Genomic DNA, 17,036 nt, shown 5'->3' with positions numbered 1-17,036 from the left:
GGGAGGGGAAGACAGGAAGGAAGGATAGAAAGGGAGGGGGGAATACTGGGGGTGGGCACTCATTGCTGCTCATCAGTGGCAGCCTCGTTCACTGTTTGTTGGCAGTGGTGGGGGGGTTGTGTCTGTCTGTGGGTGCTTGTTGTCCGCGGGCGCTCATCGTTCGTGCATGGGGGGTTGTCATTGTATGTGCATGGGCATCGTCATAGATGGGGGGCTCATTGTTGTCTGTGTGCGCTCGTGGGTGGTTGTTGTCCGTGGGCACTCGTTGTTCGTGGGTACGGGGTTGTCGTTGTCCGTGGGTGGGTGGGGTTGTCATTGTTGTCCATGGGCGCTCGTCGTTTGTGGGTGGTGGCAGAAGGGGTGGTGGTGTGGTTGTGGTCACTTGTTGTGGGGTCCCGTTCATTGTCGAAAAAGTCGCTGTCGACGTGGCATGGGCATGCCATGTCAGCAGTTTGGTGGTGGCGCCATTTGTTGGGCACCACCGCCATTTCCGTTCTTCACTGTTGCAGTCGGCATCGGTGGGTGGGCTGTCGTGGTGGTGTGTGGTGATGGTGGGGTTGTCATCCCTCGTCGTGGGGTCGTGGGCATTCGTCGTCAAGAAAATCACCATTGATGCAGCACACCCAGATGGGTGTGCCACGTCAGCCATTTGGTGGTGACACCATTTGTTGGGCACCACCACCGTTGTTGTTGTTGTTGTCAATGTCGATGTCATGGTTGTCATTGTTGTTGTCTGTTGTGGCCATTGTTGTTGTTGTAGGCCCCATGATGCCAACCAGCTCAATTTAATATGTATTTCCATGAGCTGGCCTATCCCTGCACCCGATTTAAGGGTTTTTCAGTTCAGGGACATGACCCTCTGGTATATCACATTGGCTCATAAAATTAAATCTTTCTGTTATATCATTCAAACTCATGTAATGTGGATAATATTGCAGGTAAGAACATTTACATGAGATGTAGTACACTAGAGTAGCAAAAAAGGACTTTTAAAACTAAGTCTGGCCTTCCGGTTCCTAGATTTGATGGGATCTTAGAGAGCACACCACAACATATGTGGGAGCATGCAGGAGTCAGGCAAGAGGAGGAAGACTGCATGGAGAGGCTTGAGCACAAGGCATGGGTGGTGTGGACCACGTGGAGAGGTTTGAGCACTAGGCGGGGATGGTGGGTGCTGGGATGGTGAGGCAGTTTAAGGTGCTGTTGGTGACTGTTGATGAAAGGGACATGTGAAAGCATGAGGGAAACGATGGGTGTAGAAAGTGAGCGTGGGTGTGGGTAGCCCTGGTGGTGGTAAAGCACTGTTGTGCGTGCAGAAAACCTAAATCATTGAAAGTATATATATAATATCAGTGTATACATTGTATCATTGAATTTTAAGACATACCTTATAGATCCCCTGCTTCATGGGCCTTCTCTTATGTCCCAGCTAATCCCCACTGCGTGATGCATTGTGGTGCATATTTTCCATCAATGCGTCTTTGTTTTGAACTTTGTGAATAATGCCCAAGCACACAAGCACAATGGCCTCTTGAAGGCGAGAACATGATGGGAGTGGAGCTCCATGTGTTGTAGTGTCAAGTGCATGGTGTAGTCACACCGTAGTGTCAAGTGTGTTGTGTAGTGCCAAGTGCATTGCATAATGTTGAGCACGTTGCATAGTGTCCAGCGTGTTGCGTAGTGTCCAGCGTGTTGCATAGTGTCCAGCGTGTTGCGTAGTGTCCAGCGTGTTGTGTAGTGTCCAGCGTGTAGCCTGGTGTTGCCTGGAAGGGTTGGCAACAGAAAAGAGGGGGCGAGAGAGATGGAGGCGAGAGGAAAGGGATGGAAGTCAGGGTAGAAGGTCTGGAGGAAGATGATTTCTCACAGAAAACAGAATCCGCTGATGGATGCAATTTATCCAATTTAACATTCAGTCCCTTAAATTGAGGGAAATAATTGTGCTTATGTAAATAGTAGTATGGGATCAATTCTAGTTGGATGTCACTTTGAACTAAGGCTACAATCAACCCAATTGAAACTAGAGGAGAGTACTTCCATGCTTACAAAGCTACTTCTTTCAAGGCTGAGCCGCTTTCCAATCGACTGCCAGTTGGTGGAGGCTCTCCTTGTCGTGGCCTATATATGCATGCCATATATTTGTTGGCCTATTCATGTCCAGATTGATTGATTGTATAATTTTCCTGTCCACGTCCCTGAAGATGACGCCCAGGTGGAAGGGCTCAGTGGCCACTGTGCCACCGACATGGCCTGGATCTCTGTGGGGAATGTATGTCAGCAGAGAAACAGAGGCTAGGCCCATGACTAACAGGATCTCAGCATACTCAGCATCAGCAATGCCTCCAGCATCCTCAGCCCATGCCCCCAACCCTCCCCCCTCGAGGTACTCATTGACGACCATGCCAGCCTTGCTGGTGCAGAGATTTGCAGCGACAGTGGCATGGATATGACTCATTATCAGTTGACTGGGGCAAAGGACCCAAATGCTGTCTCCTTTTATACCTTATCCACGCATGACTGTCAACTGCCTTGAGGAGACTGGGACTCTAGTAGGGGTTGTGTTGTGCAATCAAAGCCCCATCATTCACTGATGATTGCAAAACAATAGGCCCATTGCAACGACCGCTGATCCAGCTCCCTGCTGGTTTCGCATACTATAATGCTGCAGAAAATAATGAGCACATGGCCTCGGGCGAGAGGACCTCCTTTCAGGACCTAAAACCTTGGCTTAGCATGGGAACAGTCACTTCTCTACCTCAACAGGTAAGTTTGGCATCCTGACGCATGCCCCTATGATCATCCCCGGGATTGTCGCTAATCAGCAGGTCACAATTTCATTGCAATTCCCCTCTTCTGAAAGTGATATGCACCGTCAGGCGCATCGCACAGCATAGAAGATAAGTAAGGTCTAAGTTTTGCTTCACTTGACAGTTGATGGATTCTTTCCTTGGTTAAGTATAATCATGAGATCCTGTGAGCTTTGGGTTGGCCACAAGAATATATCGGACAGTTTTGAGGTCACTGGCAAGCAGTGCTCGCCTGTGTTATGGTGTTCTATAAATATTTGGAATGCATTGAATGTCGCAAATTATACCATAGGTGATGACGAGAATACTTAGCAGTAGAGGGATTAGAAGAATAAAATAGTACCTCAGATGCTGGGATAGCAAACCCACATAGCGTGGTACCAGCCTTGTGAGTGGGGAGGTGTGATGTGATTAATTCTTTGCTGGAAAGTGACCTCTGTTGCAAAATAAATGGGCTTGGGTTGAAGGTGGTCTCATGCACTCATTGCAAGTTGCGTGTCAGACAAGGAACCATGAGGTTTCCTTGACGATGGATGACTGGATTCTGGATCCTACAGATTCCTACTCCTGTCCTACTCCATCACATTCTTTATTTGGGATTTGTTGACCTCTCTCCTCACAACGATAAGTAAGGTAGGACTCAGACCACCTTTTACATGCATCTTTGTCCCTTGCTTCTGAAGGTGCAGAGTTGCCTCTTGTAGAAACGGTTCGCGGGCTTTCACACGAGGTCTTTATTGTCCCCCACTGATTCCTGCAGGATTCCTGAGAATTCCTGAGGATTCTTGCACAGTCCCAGGACTGAGTATTGGCTGATGTACCAGCCAATTTTTTCAGTCCTGTGGGGGTCCATTCCTGAGGACTGAAGACAGTCCTGAGGATTTTCAGACAGGACTACAGTTGTGGACAATCAAACCCCACTTATTTTTGTGCCCCCTTTTTGTGACTGCCAAACTGAGTCCAGAGCCTTGGTAGAGTGAAAATATGCTATCATTGAATATTAGAAGAATATTCACACCAGCCATGAGGCGGTATGGGCAGTTTCAAGAATTTCAGCCCACAATTTTGGCGCGCCCACTAAAAATTTGTTAAAAATATGGAAAAATATTCAATGGACTCTGTTTTGAGTGCTGATTACAGTCCAGTACATAGTTATAAAAAATATCCACTAGATGTGACCAATTGAGATCCACAATTTTATGGGAATTCACAGAAAATGACAACGGCATCATGAGACGAACTGTCTTGGAGGACAATAAGTGCCCATTTTTAACAAAGTTTCTAATCCTATTGAAATAATGACTCTTCATAACCCATTTTTTTTACCACTTCTCATGTGTCATGACAGTACTGGAGTTGGTGCAAATACTGATACCAAGAACACACAAAAAAAAACTTCAAAATGGCAAAAGAGAGAGTAATCAATGTCCTGGGAGACAGTGATCGAGTGTGCTGGGTAATAATTAGATACCATATGGCATATAGAAATTGTCCAAAATTTTGGTGCAACCAAAAATCACATGTAAAAAACCTGGAAAATTCATTTTCTGATGTTTTCAAGCTCTAGGAGTCCAAATATGAGGTTAGTTTTGTGCCAAAATACTCAAGTCATGAGTTATAAAACAAGCGGGGTTTGATTGTCTGTGACTGTAGTCCCAGGATTGATGCATGTGACTCATCACATGACCCACAAACATGTGCTTGGAATGCATCCTGTGCACATGTTTGTTGATGATGGTTCTCATATGTGACACATCACCTCACCTCTCTCTTTCATCACCACCCACCACCACTCGCCCACGACTGTTAGAGTCTGCGACTCTGTGTTGGTGTATTCCTATGAATACAAAGATTTAGTAATGAATTCCAATTCAGTTATACCTATAGAAATCATTAGCAGAGTCAAATGTGTAGAGGTGTGTTAAGCTGTTGAGAGCAGGAAAGTTTCTTAGAGTGTAGAGAGTCTTAGTTGCTAGACTGTCGAGTCAGTCGTTGATCAAAACATTAGTGCGTAGCTTTAACGTGTTGATCAGAGTTTACTAATAGTGCAAAGCTTTACTAGTTCACTCTTGGAATGACACTTAGTCTTGGGACTTAAGTCAGGTCTGGTTTGGGGTAAAAGTAAGAATGAATTCCCACTTGATACATTCATGACTACTTAAATACTACATGATACTATGAAGGAGAAGCTAGAATGTTCTACTATGTGCTACCTTATTCCTTACTGTTACTCATTAAAGGAAAGTCCAAACAAGGACTTGTTTGGTTCCAACAGTCTCGGTAACAATGAGAGAATCTGTCTGGTTTCCCTTGTAATCCAAACAATGCACATAGTGAAAACACAAGCTGTATTGCGTACAAGTGCGAGCGCATATGTAATACAACTATTTGACCATAGTGAAATGAATACAACTAAACTGAAGGTTTAGTTAGATGATACAAGATGAGAAAGAAATAATGTCGACAGTGATTAGGAATTGAGAATGAAAGGGCAAGAACAGAGTAGTGTACTTAAATCCACTAAATTGAACTTGATTTAAGCTAAATCCATGACACATAAGCACAATTATTTCCCTCGATTTAAGGGACTGAATGTTAAATTCAATAAATTGTGCCCATCAGCGGATTCCGTTTTCCATGAGAAATCATTTTCTTTTAGCTCTCCTACTCTGACTTCCATCCCTTGCCTCTCTCACCTCCGTCTCTCAACCCCTCTTTTCTATGGCCAACCCCCTCCAGGCGATGCACTCAACACTACGCCATGTGGAACTTGGCTTCCATCATGTTCTTGCTTTCAAGAGGCCATTGCATTCTCACTTTCAAGAGGCCATTGTGTTCACGTGCTCGAGCATCATTGCCTGACAACGCGAAGTGCAAACAAAGACATGTTGGAATGGTAAAAGATGCACCACAACAGACATTGGGCTGTGGGGATTAGCTGGAACATAAGAGAAGGCCCGTGAAGTGGGGGATCTACAAGGTACGTCTGAAAATTCATAATACAATTCATTCACTGATATTCATGTACTTTATGATTTAGATCATCTGCATGCACAACCACCACCAGCGCTACCATCACCCACACTCACTCTCCACACCCATCATTTCCTGCACTTTTCTGTGTCTCTCCCATTTACACTCACCATTCAACTTCATTGCAACGTCGCCTCACAGCAACATTGTCCCGACTCTACCATGCCTCAACCAACACCCGATGCGACATTTGTAGCCCATCTGACCTCCACACACAACCCATTTTCCAAACCCATCTCCAGCCATTCCCCTTCCATCATCGCACGCACATTGCCACATTTTCAAATGTCCCCTTCTTTGAAGTGTGCGGCAGCCGAAACTATCTACCATGCACCATCCCCGCCTCGCATTTAAACCTCCCCTCCCAGTCCTCCTCCTCCCATCTCACTCTTGTGCTCTCCCAAGTATGTTGTGGCACACTCTCGAAGATCCTGTCAATTCTGGGAACTGGAAGCCCAGCTTTAGTATTTGGGAGTCTCTTTTTGCTACCCTAGTACACTACTACATCTCATGTAAATATTTGTACCTACAATATTATCTGCATTACATGAATTTAAGGCTTAATGACAGAAGAGAAATATTTATGAGCAATGTGATATAGCAGAAGTAGGTCCCTGAGCCCAAAGACCCTTAAATCGGGTGCAGGGATAGGCCAGCTCATGGAAATGCATGTTAAATTGAGCTGGTTGGCATCACAGGGCCTTAAATCCACTAAATTGAACTTGATTTAACCTAAATCCATCGCACATAAGCACTTATGGTGACTTATGTGTGCTTATCTGACTTATTTTCAGTCCCTTGCAGCAAACCACCATCCAAATTTCCCACTGAAGAGCAAAAAAAGTGATAAACATGTAGTGGAAGGTGCATCAGAGACACTCTGCCAATTTTGTATTTCTACCAAAAGATTGACGGTGCCCCAGGCCCTAATCAAGGACACGCCATGAGGACCATTTGGGACAAGGCTGCTTGTTTGCTTGGGGGAAGGCCAGGACTGGGAAAAAAATTGCATTTTTACATACAGTAAATACAAAATGGTTGACCACAAGCAGAATTTCGGGAGGGGATGAAGTGGCAGGGGAGGACAAGAAAAGAGGGAGAACAACGCGATGTGCCAGGTCATGTGGTCACGTGCTTCTTCCCAAAGCAGTAGGGATCCGGGAGATCCTGTTAAATTGGCCCACATAAGCTTGTCAATTTATGTACTGAAATGAAGTTGAAATGTTTTCAGTTTGATGCAATCTTACATAAATAATATTGTGGAAGCCGAGGGCAACTTTCTTTCCATTTGTTGATTACAAGCACCCGACCCGTTTCTAAGCTGCCTACTTTCCGGCATGGCCCGCATGGGTAATCAATAGTGTTTAAAGGTTCAGTCCATAGGACTGCAAAAAACCGGTGGACCAAACTGAACCGGACCATGGTCCGGTCTTTTTTTCGGTTGCAGTTGCCCCAATTTGGGGTTGGTCCGGTTGCCAGTTGCCTCATTTCGAAAATATATTAAAACTGTTCAAAGACCGGTTTTGATCGGTTGCAACCGGTTAAACGGTCATGTGCGTTACATACCCTTGTAACCACGTTTATTACCTTTTATTGGGTTTTTGTTTCATCAAAAACGGTTAAGAATTGAGAAAGATATAACCAAATCCATATTTCACCCAAGTCTCTACGAGATGTAATTCGGTTTCAGTCATAGCTATGTCAAATCTTCATTAAATCTCTTCAAAATTGGTAGAATGACGGGTATTTACATGCTTTACTATTTCATATAACCCGTTTATTTTTCAGAGTAATAATAGTCAAGATACAAATGGTTTATATTGGTATAATAAATTATACCCAAAAAAACCAGTCTGGATCGGTCTGAACCAGCTCCATAGACTGAAAAAGACCGGTCCTAGGTGGTTCGGTTCGGTTCCCTCAATATCTGGGTCGGTCCTAGACTGGTTGCGGTCCACAGTTGCGCGTTTTGGGGGCAAAAAACCGGACTGAACTGAACTTGCGAACACTAGTAATCATGCTGAAGTCGAAGTAGACACAAGCATTAGAAGTTTTGAGGTGCCCTTCCATTTTCCTCCCTCGTTGTCTTACTATACTAATATTAGCAAACTCGATAGTGATCTTCAAAAATTCGCATCAGCTGCAATGTTTTTGTTTATGCACAATACTTGTTTGCAGGCCAGTCTCACACCCTTTTTAGCAAAGTATTAACAAGGCCATCGGTGCTTTCAATAGTTTTATATCCTCAGTGATCGTCACCTTGAAGGATGTCGCACACGTTGCGACAAAATCATTGCTGACTTGATTAGCGCGCAAACACCTGAACACAGCAGGGTCATCGTAGATGATTTTATTGAACAGATCAACCTTCATTGCCTTTTGACTGGAACCGGCAATGGACTCGACAAGAGCCTTCAATTGGACAGGTAAAAATGTCCTGGACATGAAGACCAAAGTCAATGTTGGATTATAGTAGAATACAAAGGTGGTAGACATGACAGAAAAGGGCATCTAGTATATAAGCAACTGTCAAGTCAATGGAAATTGGTTTCCATACGAAAACTACTCACAATCATTGAATGGAAACAAACCACCCCGGTTCTTCTTTGAACCCGTCCTTAGCCAGAATATCCTTCAATTGCTCCAGTTGGTCACCATTTGGGATGAGACTAGCGTCACAACAAAGGCACTTGTCGTAGATGCAATATTGGCGTTGATTGCATTTTGATTGAAACCGACAATGGACTTGACAAGATGGTTCAGCGCATAGCCCAGATACTGCAGAAAACCCGTAGACATAGTAAATATGATGAAATATGCCAGATAGATATGACATCCAATCACAAAGAGTGGGTCAAGATCAAGGTTGCAGTTGAAGTGACTATAGAGAGTGTCGGTCGTGATTGGGCGTTGAACGTCGGAGAGGTGGCCAAAGGTCTTCACATGTCTGGATCCTGTCCTTTCTCGAGACTTTGGACCGTGGTCTGACAATGGGAAAGGTAAAACGGCTAAACATGATGACCAGAGTGTATGTTAAATCATAGTAAAATACAAGGACAGCGGACACGACAAAGAATGACATCTAGTATATCAATCAACTGCTAAGTCATTGGGAATTGGTTCAAGCACAAAAACTACTCACAATCAGTGAGTGGAAACAAACCACCCAGGTTCTTCTTTCAACCCGTCCTTAGCCAGAGTCTCCTTCAATTGCTCAAGTTGGTCACCATTTGGGATGAGACTAGTGTCACGACAAAGGCACTTGCCAAAATGCATGACAAGCTTTTGCTTCTTGTTGACATAAGCCCATGAGAAGTGTATCTTGCGGTACCCTGACCATATCTCACCCCATTGCTCTTTGAGGTAGTCTAACATGACCATAATCCGCTTAACTGCGAGGCTACATGCATTGTCATCCCAGTCAGAGTCAGATGGAAGAGGCGAGTCCTTGTTGAAGCAGTTGTATATCACCGCCATGTTGAGAGGGAATCCATACACAACAGAGTTGGGCTCAGAGTCGCAGGAAGGTCAAGGGGGTGCCGGCATTGAAAAAAAAGACCTGGGGTTGAATTTTTTTTAAAGGCGACTTGAGATGGACTAACTAACTAACGTAATCAGGAACATGTCTATATATAGTAATATGACATCATTTGTGAGTGCTTCCCCTGTGTCTTGCACAAGTCATGCAGGCAAAATTCCGGGGTGCTTGCACATGTTCCACACATTTTAGATGGAACTAGGCAAATAATGTGAGTTGGAAAATCACTCAGTTCTCATAATACAATGTACTTACCCAGTGTGTCTTGCACACCTTGTTTGCATATGAGGATTTGATGAGGATACACAGCTACCACAGATTGTGAAGCCCTCCACATCAAGGGCAGGTGGCTCCGTCTCAATGGTGTGATACATAGAATGTGTGAAACCAATGTTAGACATACTGTAGATTTTAGGATATTGTTGGTCAACGGTAATTCAAGTAATGTCAAAAAAATGCCCAAATATGGCAGGAATCAATGAATATCTTATATCACGGTGCTTGATGGCCTCTATTGGAGCTGTATTCCTCCCAGTACATTCTGTAATTACCATATTATGCTGCAAGGTACTCAACTTGATGATTGAAGGCCTTCTGCCCAAGGCATCCTTTTTTTTTTTTCACAGCCTGCGGCTGGACTAACTAACCGGGTCCCAGTACGGGATTCCCGGGCCGGCACCCCCTTGAGGAAGGTCTTGCAACGTGAGCACGCTGAGCAGGCAAAAGTTTGTCCATAGTTGCTGTGCATTCGCCAGTTACAATCGAAAAAACGGGTGGTATTTCATTCTGCTGCATTGAAAAGGAGTGGGGAGGACAAGTCTTAGTACTGTCCCATTTCATTTAATTCGCACAAGGGTGTGACCTGTGACCACTTGTACGAAATTTTAGTTTCGTACACCTCCCAAAAGGAGGGTGACAGGGTTCAACTCGACATCTGCCCACCACCAAATTGGACCCTTAATTCCCTTATTTGGCAATGGCATGAGCACCCACCAGCGCTTTCGTACAAGGGTCATGTGACGCCGGACAAGTGTGACAGTATTAGGGGAAGAGGGGGAGCACGTGGCTAAACCGTAAATGATTTCAAAACTCCTCAAAATAAACCAAAAATATAAACACGAGAAAATCTTCACCCACCTACGAGTCTTGTACGAATCAGTGGAATATATACAATGTCGCCTCTAACGTTGACTAGGTTCCCCATAGTAATGTACCGGGTACAAAAGTACACATACAAAAGCCAAAAAGGACAACAAAAAAGAAATCTATCCGACCCTCCTTGCCAGTGAATAAAATAGTAGTATGTACAGTACCCTCCTTCCTTCCCTCCCACCAAAAAAAAGAGAATTATCCTGCCCATGCATGCCGTTCTTAAAAATCATCCTCCTCATACTCATTATCACTCAACTCCTCCACAACCTCAGGAACATACTTCCTATTCCCCTTCCTCCTCTCCGGTATTGGCGGTATCTCCGGGTCTACTGGGTTCTGCGCTCGCGGTGGCGGTGGTTTGGTGTCATCTACAAGAGGCGGAGGAGGCGGTCTCGAGCCTGGTGTACCGTGGTTATAAAACATGGATGGTCGCTCTGTGCTCATTACGCGTGCGTATTCTAGGAATAGTCTGTCCAAAATTGAGGTTATGTGAGAAAGAGAAAGAGAAGGAAGAGGGAGGGTAGACAAACCTGAACATATAAGCCGTTAAATCCTCCTTCCTCCAAAACTTTTTACTCCACGCCCGACCTGCATACGCAATCTTACGCGCCATATCGTCATGCGCGTTCGTCCCCGTTGGGTCACCCCTGAAAAAGACGAGCGAGTCGAAGAGGTCCGAGAGGTCGTTTTGCACGGGGACGTAGTGCACCCAGGGTTCTATTCTGTCTGTGAACCTGTAATGGGAGGTCAGAGTATGGAGGGAGGAAAGAAGGAAGGACGGACCATTCGGGGTATATCGTCGATTTGAAGATGAGCGAGTTGGACGTAATAAGTCGTTTAAACCGACTTGACCATCCATTTCCGTCCACCTGCAAAATTCACGTATGAGTGATGGAGGAGGGGAGAGATAAAAAGATGTGAAAGGACACTGACATCAATAATATACTTATACTTCCCAGCAGTCTTCCAATCATGGGGCTTCCTAAACTCAAAAACTCCCTTCAAAAGCTCACACGTCTTGGGCGCACAACTCAACGGCGCATTCGCAAACGCAACATCAAGCATCGACGAACTATATTTCGCCTTCCTCACCGTCACCCCCCCACCCACCGCACGCTTATTATCCTTCGGCGCAGGCAAAACAGTCACATTCTCATGATACGCATTCGTAGCCCACTCCACCAACCGTGAGCGTTGAGAAAGGGGCCAGAGGGTATCTTCATCATGCCATATACCCGTATTCGTCCCGCGCCATTGCAGTCTATCATCGTATTTCTCATCCCACTCCGGATCAAAGCTGCGAGGCAATATGTCTTCCACCCAGTTGATAGGCATGGCAGCCATGATATCATGATGCAACAACGTCGGACAATACGAGAATTGGGGGATCAACACCCGATGGGGAACTGGGCCTATATGGTGGGAGAGGAACTGGCCGTGGTTGACGAGGAGGTCAGGGTGTTGGCATGGGTCCATGGCTTCGCGGTGGTTGTATATGAAGGTCTTTTTTGTACGTGGTGGGGGAGCGGCGTCCCATTTGATGGGGTCTCGCCAGGCGGGGGAAAGGGGGTCGCATGCGGATATCCAGCCGTGGAGTTTATATTCCGGGGGATTGTTGATGTTGATGACTACGTTTTGTGTACGTGTTAGGCTCAAGTTTGGAAGAGAGAAAGGAAGATAGAGAGCGCACATCGTCCAGAAGCAGCCGCATCCAACGCCATCTCCCTCAGCTCATAATCGGTAGGCAAGTTTGGGTTATCATGCGGTGAAAACACAGCGCGGAACGGGGGTATATGCTTTTCTACGTCTTCCAGCAGCTCCATAATTTGAAACGCGCCCTCTGCGAGCTCGTGTTTCACGCCTGCGTTGCCGGGGAGGGTATAGTTCAGCATGACTATCGAGTCGTCTTGAGCATCTTTGCCAACGGTATATGAATCAGCGTGGGCTTCCCAGTCTCGTTGGATCCCTTGTAGGTCTGTGGGGTTCATACCCCAATAAGGCTCCAAATCGTCGTATATCTGGTCATACTCATCGGGTAGCTGAACTTGGTTTTCTTGAACATACGCCCACCTAGTCATGTAGCTTTAGAGATATGCAAGTGATAAACGGGGGAGGAGACATACCATTTATCAAAACCAAGGGGTGGAAGCCTTCGATACCGGCGCTCATACTCACGACAGGCTTCCTCGAGCGTTTTACTAGCCTTGTTCATCTTCGCTTCCCAATTCGCCTCCGCGCGGCTGATGAGCTCGTATATGGGATGAGGGCCGCGCGGGTTGACTTCCAACAAGCCGTCTTTACGATACGTGTGTTTCTCCAGCTTCGGAAGGCTTCCATCTATCTCGTCATCGAGAATTTCGTCCTCGCGAATCCGGGGTGGTCGATCAGGAGCACCCGTCGCGTCGGGTGCGTAGACTGTGCGCGTTATTCGAAGGAATTGGGTACGCGTAACGGTCGTTGCTCGCCCTAGATGTAACTTTGTTGTTCCAGCAGTGGAGGAAAAGGAGGAGTAGAGTGGTGATTGGGGAAAGAAACCGAATTCAGGGGAAAAGCCTAGGAAATAGACGAGGACGCTGAGGAAGGCGACGACGGCGACGGGGCGACGAATCATACGTCGTGGGATGAAGGTGAACATTGCGGGTATCTCAACTCAGAGTTTAAGTAGATGGTGACATGGAGTATGGAGTAATCGCTGGCGAGAAGGTTGAGGGCGGCCGCTTGGCAATGGGAAACTGAAGTACACGTGTGCCTGGTACCTGAGATAATTTATTCATCATTACATACTTCTGGCAAATAAAATTATCGCTCACGCTCATTATTAGCGCTGAGCTTGACGCCGCGAGCCATAGGGCGGTGTATTGGCGGTGCACGTAGTAGTAGCCAGCACTCGAAGAGCAGTCTGCCAGTGACTGCGCTTTCAATTCGTCAAAATTAATTCATTTACCAACTCCTTTTGGCAAGTTGATAAGACCATGGAGAGGAAAATCTTTGGCGACAACCCTATATCCTAATCGGGTCCGAACAACTTCTTGTCACCTGGATACCTTCAGCTTGAACACAAACTAAGTATGTAACTTGTATGTAACAGCTTGCAGAATGTATTTTTGTGCACGAAGATGAGAACTCAAAACCATCCAATAAGATAACGCCCACCACCGGCCTATCATGATCATCACCCTTCTCCCGCTCTCTCCAAACAGTCACATCAACGTCTCGCCGAAGGGGGTATGACGGTACGTTCAATATCGATAGGAAGACTGTCAGCCTGTGGGGGCAGCGGTGCGTATTTTGGATCAAGGCCCAGGACTTGGAGGAACGTATGCCAGGCGTAGAGACGATCGCGCACGCACATGAAAATGGACCTATTACGATTATGTTCGTGCGCTTGAGAGACCACCTAATTACGGGGCCTCTCGGACGGGGTACTGCAAACTAAATGGCATTTAATGCAAAGGGACTGTACACGAATTCGGCACACCTGAAGAAGAATCCATCATACCGGTCGACAAGAGACAACCAGGCTCACGTTCTGTAATTGTGTTCAAGGACGTGTATGAAATCTGCTCCATAAGTCCCATTCCTTTCCTTCCTCCCTCACGCGGCTACGCAGTCACGAACATGTTAGAACTAGAGCTTGTTCGAGAGATTAATCCCGTTTGCTTTCTGTGCCTTCTTACGCAGACGACTCGGAGGAGCACCAGAGCCGCTACCAGCAACATCCCGGCCATCAGACCCCCTTTTCTGTGCAACAATTGCATCACGAGAGACCCAGTTCCGTTCTCGCAACTCAATGATATCCTGAACATTTGGAATTAGTACGGTTGAGAAAATGCTGAAAGTTTGATACTGACCTGCAACATGAACTGCATTCGTAAGCTGACATTCTGGCTCTTGGTAAGCTCCTTTATCCGAGAGAAATAGACGTCCATATGAGCCCGGGCCTTCTGTGTGTCGAGATGGGCGCCGACAGTGGTCAGCAATTTGCACGACCTTTCGATCTCTACCTCCTCTAGATGCTCCACGTTTACGAGCAGTGTCTCGACATAGTTATGCATGATATGTTCAGTCAACATCTGTAGTTTGAAGAGTTCTCCAACGAACTTGATCAGACCGAGACCATGTCGCTTGACCTTCTGTGCAGCGTAGTATTTGTCCGAAAATAGCGCGACTTCCTCAGTTCTACCTTCCTTGTTCTGCTGGTTGGCAGCCTTTGCAACGCCATCCCCGGAAGCTTTGACAGCAGCAGCAGCGGTTGCCTCATTGGCTACCCAACCGCGCTCATAGCCTTCCTGACATCCATTGCACAAGTATTTTCGGAAGAGTTGATCGCCAGCAATGGGATTTCCTTCAGAATTCTTAACACCCTCATCCTGAACTTTGGGGCTGATTCGATTCATCATTTCCCTGCAAAGGCGAGCATACACCTCTGACCAAGTAGCTCCATCGATAGCATGCTCAAAGACGAGTCGAATAATTTGAATGAGAGTCCTTCCGTCCTTCTCCTTCTCCGATTTATTCGCCCAAACGATAACCTGTCCAGAGATAGAATCAAACTTCTCCATAGTCAACTTGTTGAGTAAAGCCTTGACCTTGCGATGTACCATTTCAGGTGAATCAGGATCAATTTGTATCGCCTTCCTGTCCCAACGGTTGGCAGACATCTGAAGAGGTGCGACGGACTTGGGTGCAACGGGCTCAGGTGCAATGGACTCGAGTGCGACGGGCTCAACTGCGACGGGATCGAGTGCGACTGGCGTGATCTTCACATTCTGATCGCTGGATTGGATGTTATTAGAGCCAGATCCGTCACCCTGTTGAACCTTATTCATCTCATTTCGATTCCCTCCGCGCTTGGTTCGAGTACGTTTCTTGGGTGGAGCACCACCAGCACCGTCTTGGTTGGCTGTTTGTTGCATAGGTACGGGTTGATTGTTTGGTAGGCCGGTGGCAGCTTTCACAGGAACCAAACGACTTGTACTATTTGCGAAACGCTCTTCGCTAGTAAGCTTAGAGCTTGATTTGCCGAGACTAGATGAGGGACCAAAACCGAGCCCTACTGACGCTTTCTGTGACGGCGCAGCAGGGCCCGAACCTTGGCGATGGCGCCCTGAACCACCACGAGTCTCCCCAGAGGGGCCTGATACACCGACTCCAAACCAATGATGGGTTCAAGAAGAGAGGGCACATCTGCTTTCTGAGTACAAACTCCCATGAACTGGAGGAGGAAACCGCGATCATATCTGAAAAAGCCGAGGGTTCAGGCGAAGATGATAGACGAACAAGGAAGGTCATACCTGAATCTACCGTCTTTAACATTGGCATTGAGCTTGGGTTTAGGACTCATAACTCCCTCGGGATATTGAACCGTCCTAATATCATCAATATTGCGCGCCGTAGCGAGAGCGGGTAGAGGTGTTCTGGCACCAACATTCTTGATGTTGGTATTGGACAAGTCTAGGTCAATGGGTCGCTTCCGGAGAACAGCTGACGATGAGGTCGAGGACATTTGCGGAGGCATTGATACCAGTTATATTAAGGTACAATGCTGGTCAGATGAGTACTGAAAAAGAGTTGTTGTGTTTTTGGCGTGAATCCCCGGTGTATTGTTCACGCCTGATTCGACGCGGCGGTTTGAGAAGTGGGAGGGGCTGGTCAACAGACGGATGAGGAGAGTGTATCAGTGGGACTTCCAAGGGCTGGCAATGGAAATCACGGCGAGAGGTGTGCGATTTAAAGGTGTTGATTGCGTTTTCGCTTTTTGTGGGCGTTTCGGCTGCCTGGACGAGATTGGTGGGCTTGAGGAACGGTACTTGATGCTGTATGATCACGGTTAGATACCAGAGAATAAGCGCTGGGTAAACGTCATTTTCCTATTGAATCCGGCGCAGTCCTGCCAATAAGGTATTCCAATCGAAAGGTGACAGCATGATAAAGCAACGAAGGTTGTCCAGACCCAAACGTTCGTAAGAGCCTAGGGTAAGTCAGTGGCAAACAAGATAAAGGAATGTTAGTGGTGGTCGATGAACGTCTAGGACAAGATAGAATGTTGTGCTGATGTATTAAAGGGCGAAAGTGAGCAGTCAGGACGAAAAAAGTGAGAAATGGCACACGTTGTGGCTGAGCAGACAGACGAGTTTATCATCTTTTCTCTTCTGTTATGATCCTTGCACAATTATATCTTGCAAAAAAATCGCTCACGCTCGTTAGCGCTGAGCTTGAGGCTGCGGCGAGGCATAGAGTGGTGTACGTAGCAGTGGCACTTGGATGTAACCTTTGAGGAGCACAATATTGATTCGCGCTTACTAGTCTATTATATATGTGACTGCGCTTTCAGCTTGGTATGTAATAATTTAAATATGATGAAAGATTCAAAATATCAAGTGCAATATAACGTTCAGCGCTCGGCCTGAATCAACGCTCCAAAACTAATCTAACCTTGGAACCTTCAGCAATCGATTTCCCAGCTGGCCCAATCTACTTCCAAAATCGACCCAGGTCTTTTTTCCAAT

At 46.3% G+C, this 17,036-nt stretch overlaps 6 protein-coding genes across 6 annotated transcripts; 1 reads left to right on the top strand and 5 right to left on the bottom strand.

Annotated features, from left to right (window-relative positions):
* Positions 1-827: 827 nt before the first annotated feature.
* On the bottom strand, positions 828-2,452 carry LACBIDRAFT_334656 (uncharacterized protein; the record flags this gene model as incomplete). Its single annotated transcript, XM_001889409.1, has 7 exons — positions 828-895; positions 1,047-1,321; positions 1,517-1,842; positions 1,865-1,879; positions 2,044-2,115; positions 2,189-2,255; positions 2,307-2,452. The coding sequence occupies 7 exons, from the start codon at positions 2,450-2,452 to the stop codon at positions 828-830; spliced, it is 969 nt and encodes a 322-aa protein (XP_001889444.1).
* A 3,113-nt stretch (positions 2,453-5,565) lies between these two features.
* Positions 5,566-5,742, top strand: LACBIDRAFT_315115 (uncharacterized protein; the record flags this gene model as incomplete). The annotated part of the gene is made up of 1 exon (XM_001889444.1): positions 5,566-5,742. One exon carries the CDS (start codon positions 5,566-5,568, stop codon positions 5,740-5,742), a length of 177 nt encoding a protein of 58 aa, XP_001889479.1.
* Positions 5,743-8,471: 2,729 nt separating this feature from the next.
* LACBIDRAFT_334655 (uncharacterized protein) lies at positions 8,472-9,314 on the bottom strand (the record flags this gene model as incomplete). Its single annotated transcript, XM_001889408.1, has 2 exons — positions 8,472-8,718; positions 9,001-9,314. 2 exons carry the CDS (start codon positions 9,312-9,314, stop codon positions 8,472-8,474), a joined length of 561 nt encoding a protein of 186 aa, XP_001889443.1.
* Positions 9,315-10,688: 1,374 nt separating this feature from the next.
* Positions 10,689-13,162, bottom strand: LACBIDRAFT_295875 (uncharacterized protein; the record flags this gene model as incomplete). The annotated part of the gene is made up of 6 exons (XM_001889407.1): positions 10,689-10,996; positions 11,058-11,261; positions 11,311-11,396; positions 11,461-12,155; positions 12,218-12,597; positions 12,651-13,162. 6 exons carry the CDS (start codon positions 13,160-13,162, stop codon positions 10,747-10,749), a joined length of 2,127 nt encoding a protein of 708 aa, XP_001889442.1. The 3' UTR covers positions 10,689-10,746.
* Positions 13,163-14,154: 992 nt separating this feature from the next.
* On the bottom strand, positions 14,155-15,131 carry LACBIDRAFT_255866 (uncharacterized protein; the record flags this gene model as incomplete). Its single annotated transcript, XM_001889406.1, has 3 exons — positions 14,155-14,325; positions 14,379-14,758; positions 14,801-15,131. 3 exons carry the CDS (start codon positions 15,129-15,131, stop codon positions 14,155-14,157), a joined length of 882 nt encoding a protein of 293 aa, XP_001889441.1.
* A 449-nt stretch (positions 15,132-15,580) lies between these two features.
* LACBIDRAFT_315112 (uncharacterized protein) lies at positions 15,581-16,045 on the bottom strand (the record flags this gene model as incomplete). The annotated part of the gene is made up of 2 exons (XM_001889405.1): positions 15,581-15,767; positions 15,822-16,045. The coding sequence occupies 2 exons, from the start codon at positions 16,043-16,045 to the stop codon at positions 15,581-15,583; spliced, it is 411 nt and encodes a 136-aa protein (XP_001889440.1).
* Between the last annotated feature and the right edge of the window lie 991 nt (positions 16,046-17,036).

Source organism: Laccaria bicolor, genomic scaffold, assembly GCF_000143565.1.
Source record: "Laccaria bicolor S238N-H82 LACBIscaffold_67 genomic scaffold, whole genome shotgun sequence".
NCBI classification, from domain to species: Eukaryota; Fungi; Basidiomycota; class Agaricomycetes; order Agaricales; family Hydnangiaceae; genus Laccaria; species Laccaria bicolor.
Note: the sequence above shows the minus strand (reverse complement) of the source record. Positions and strands in the feature narration are given on the sequence as shown.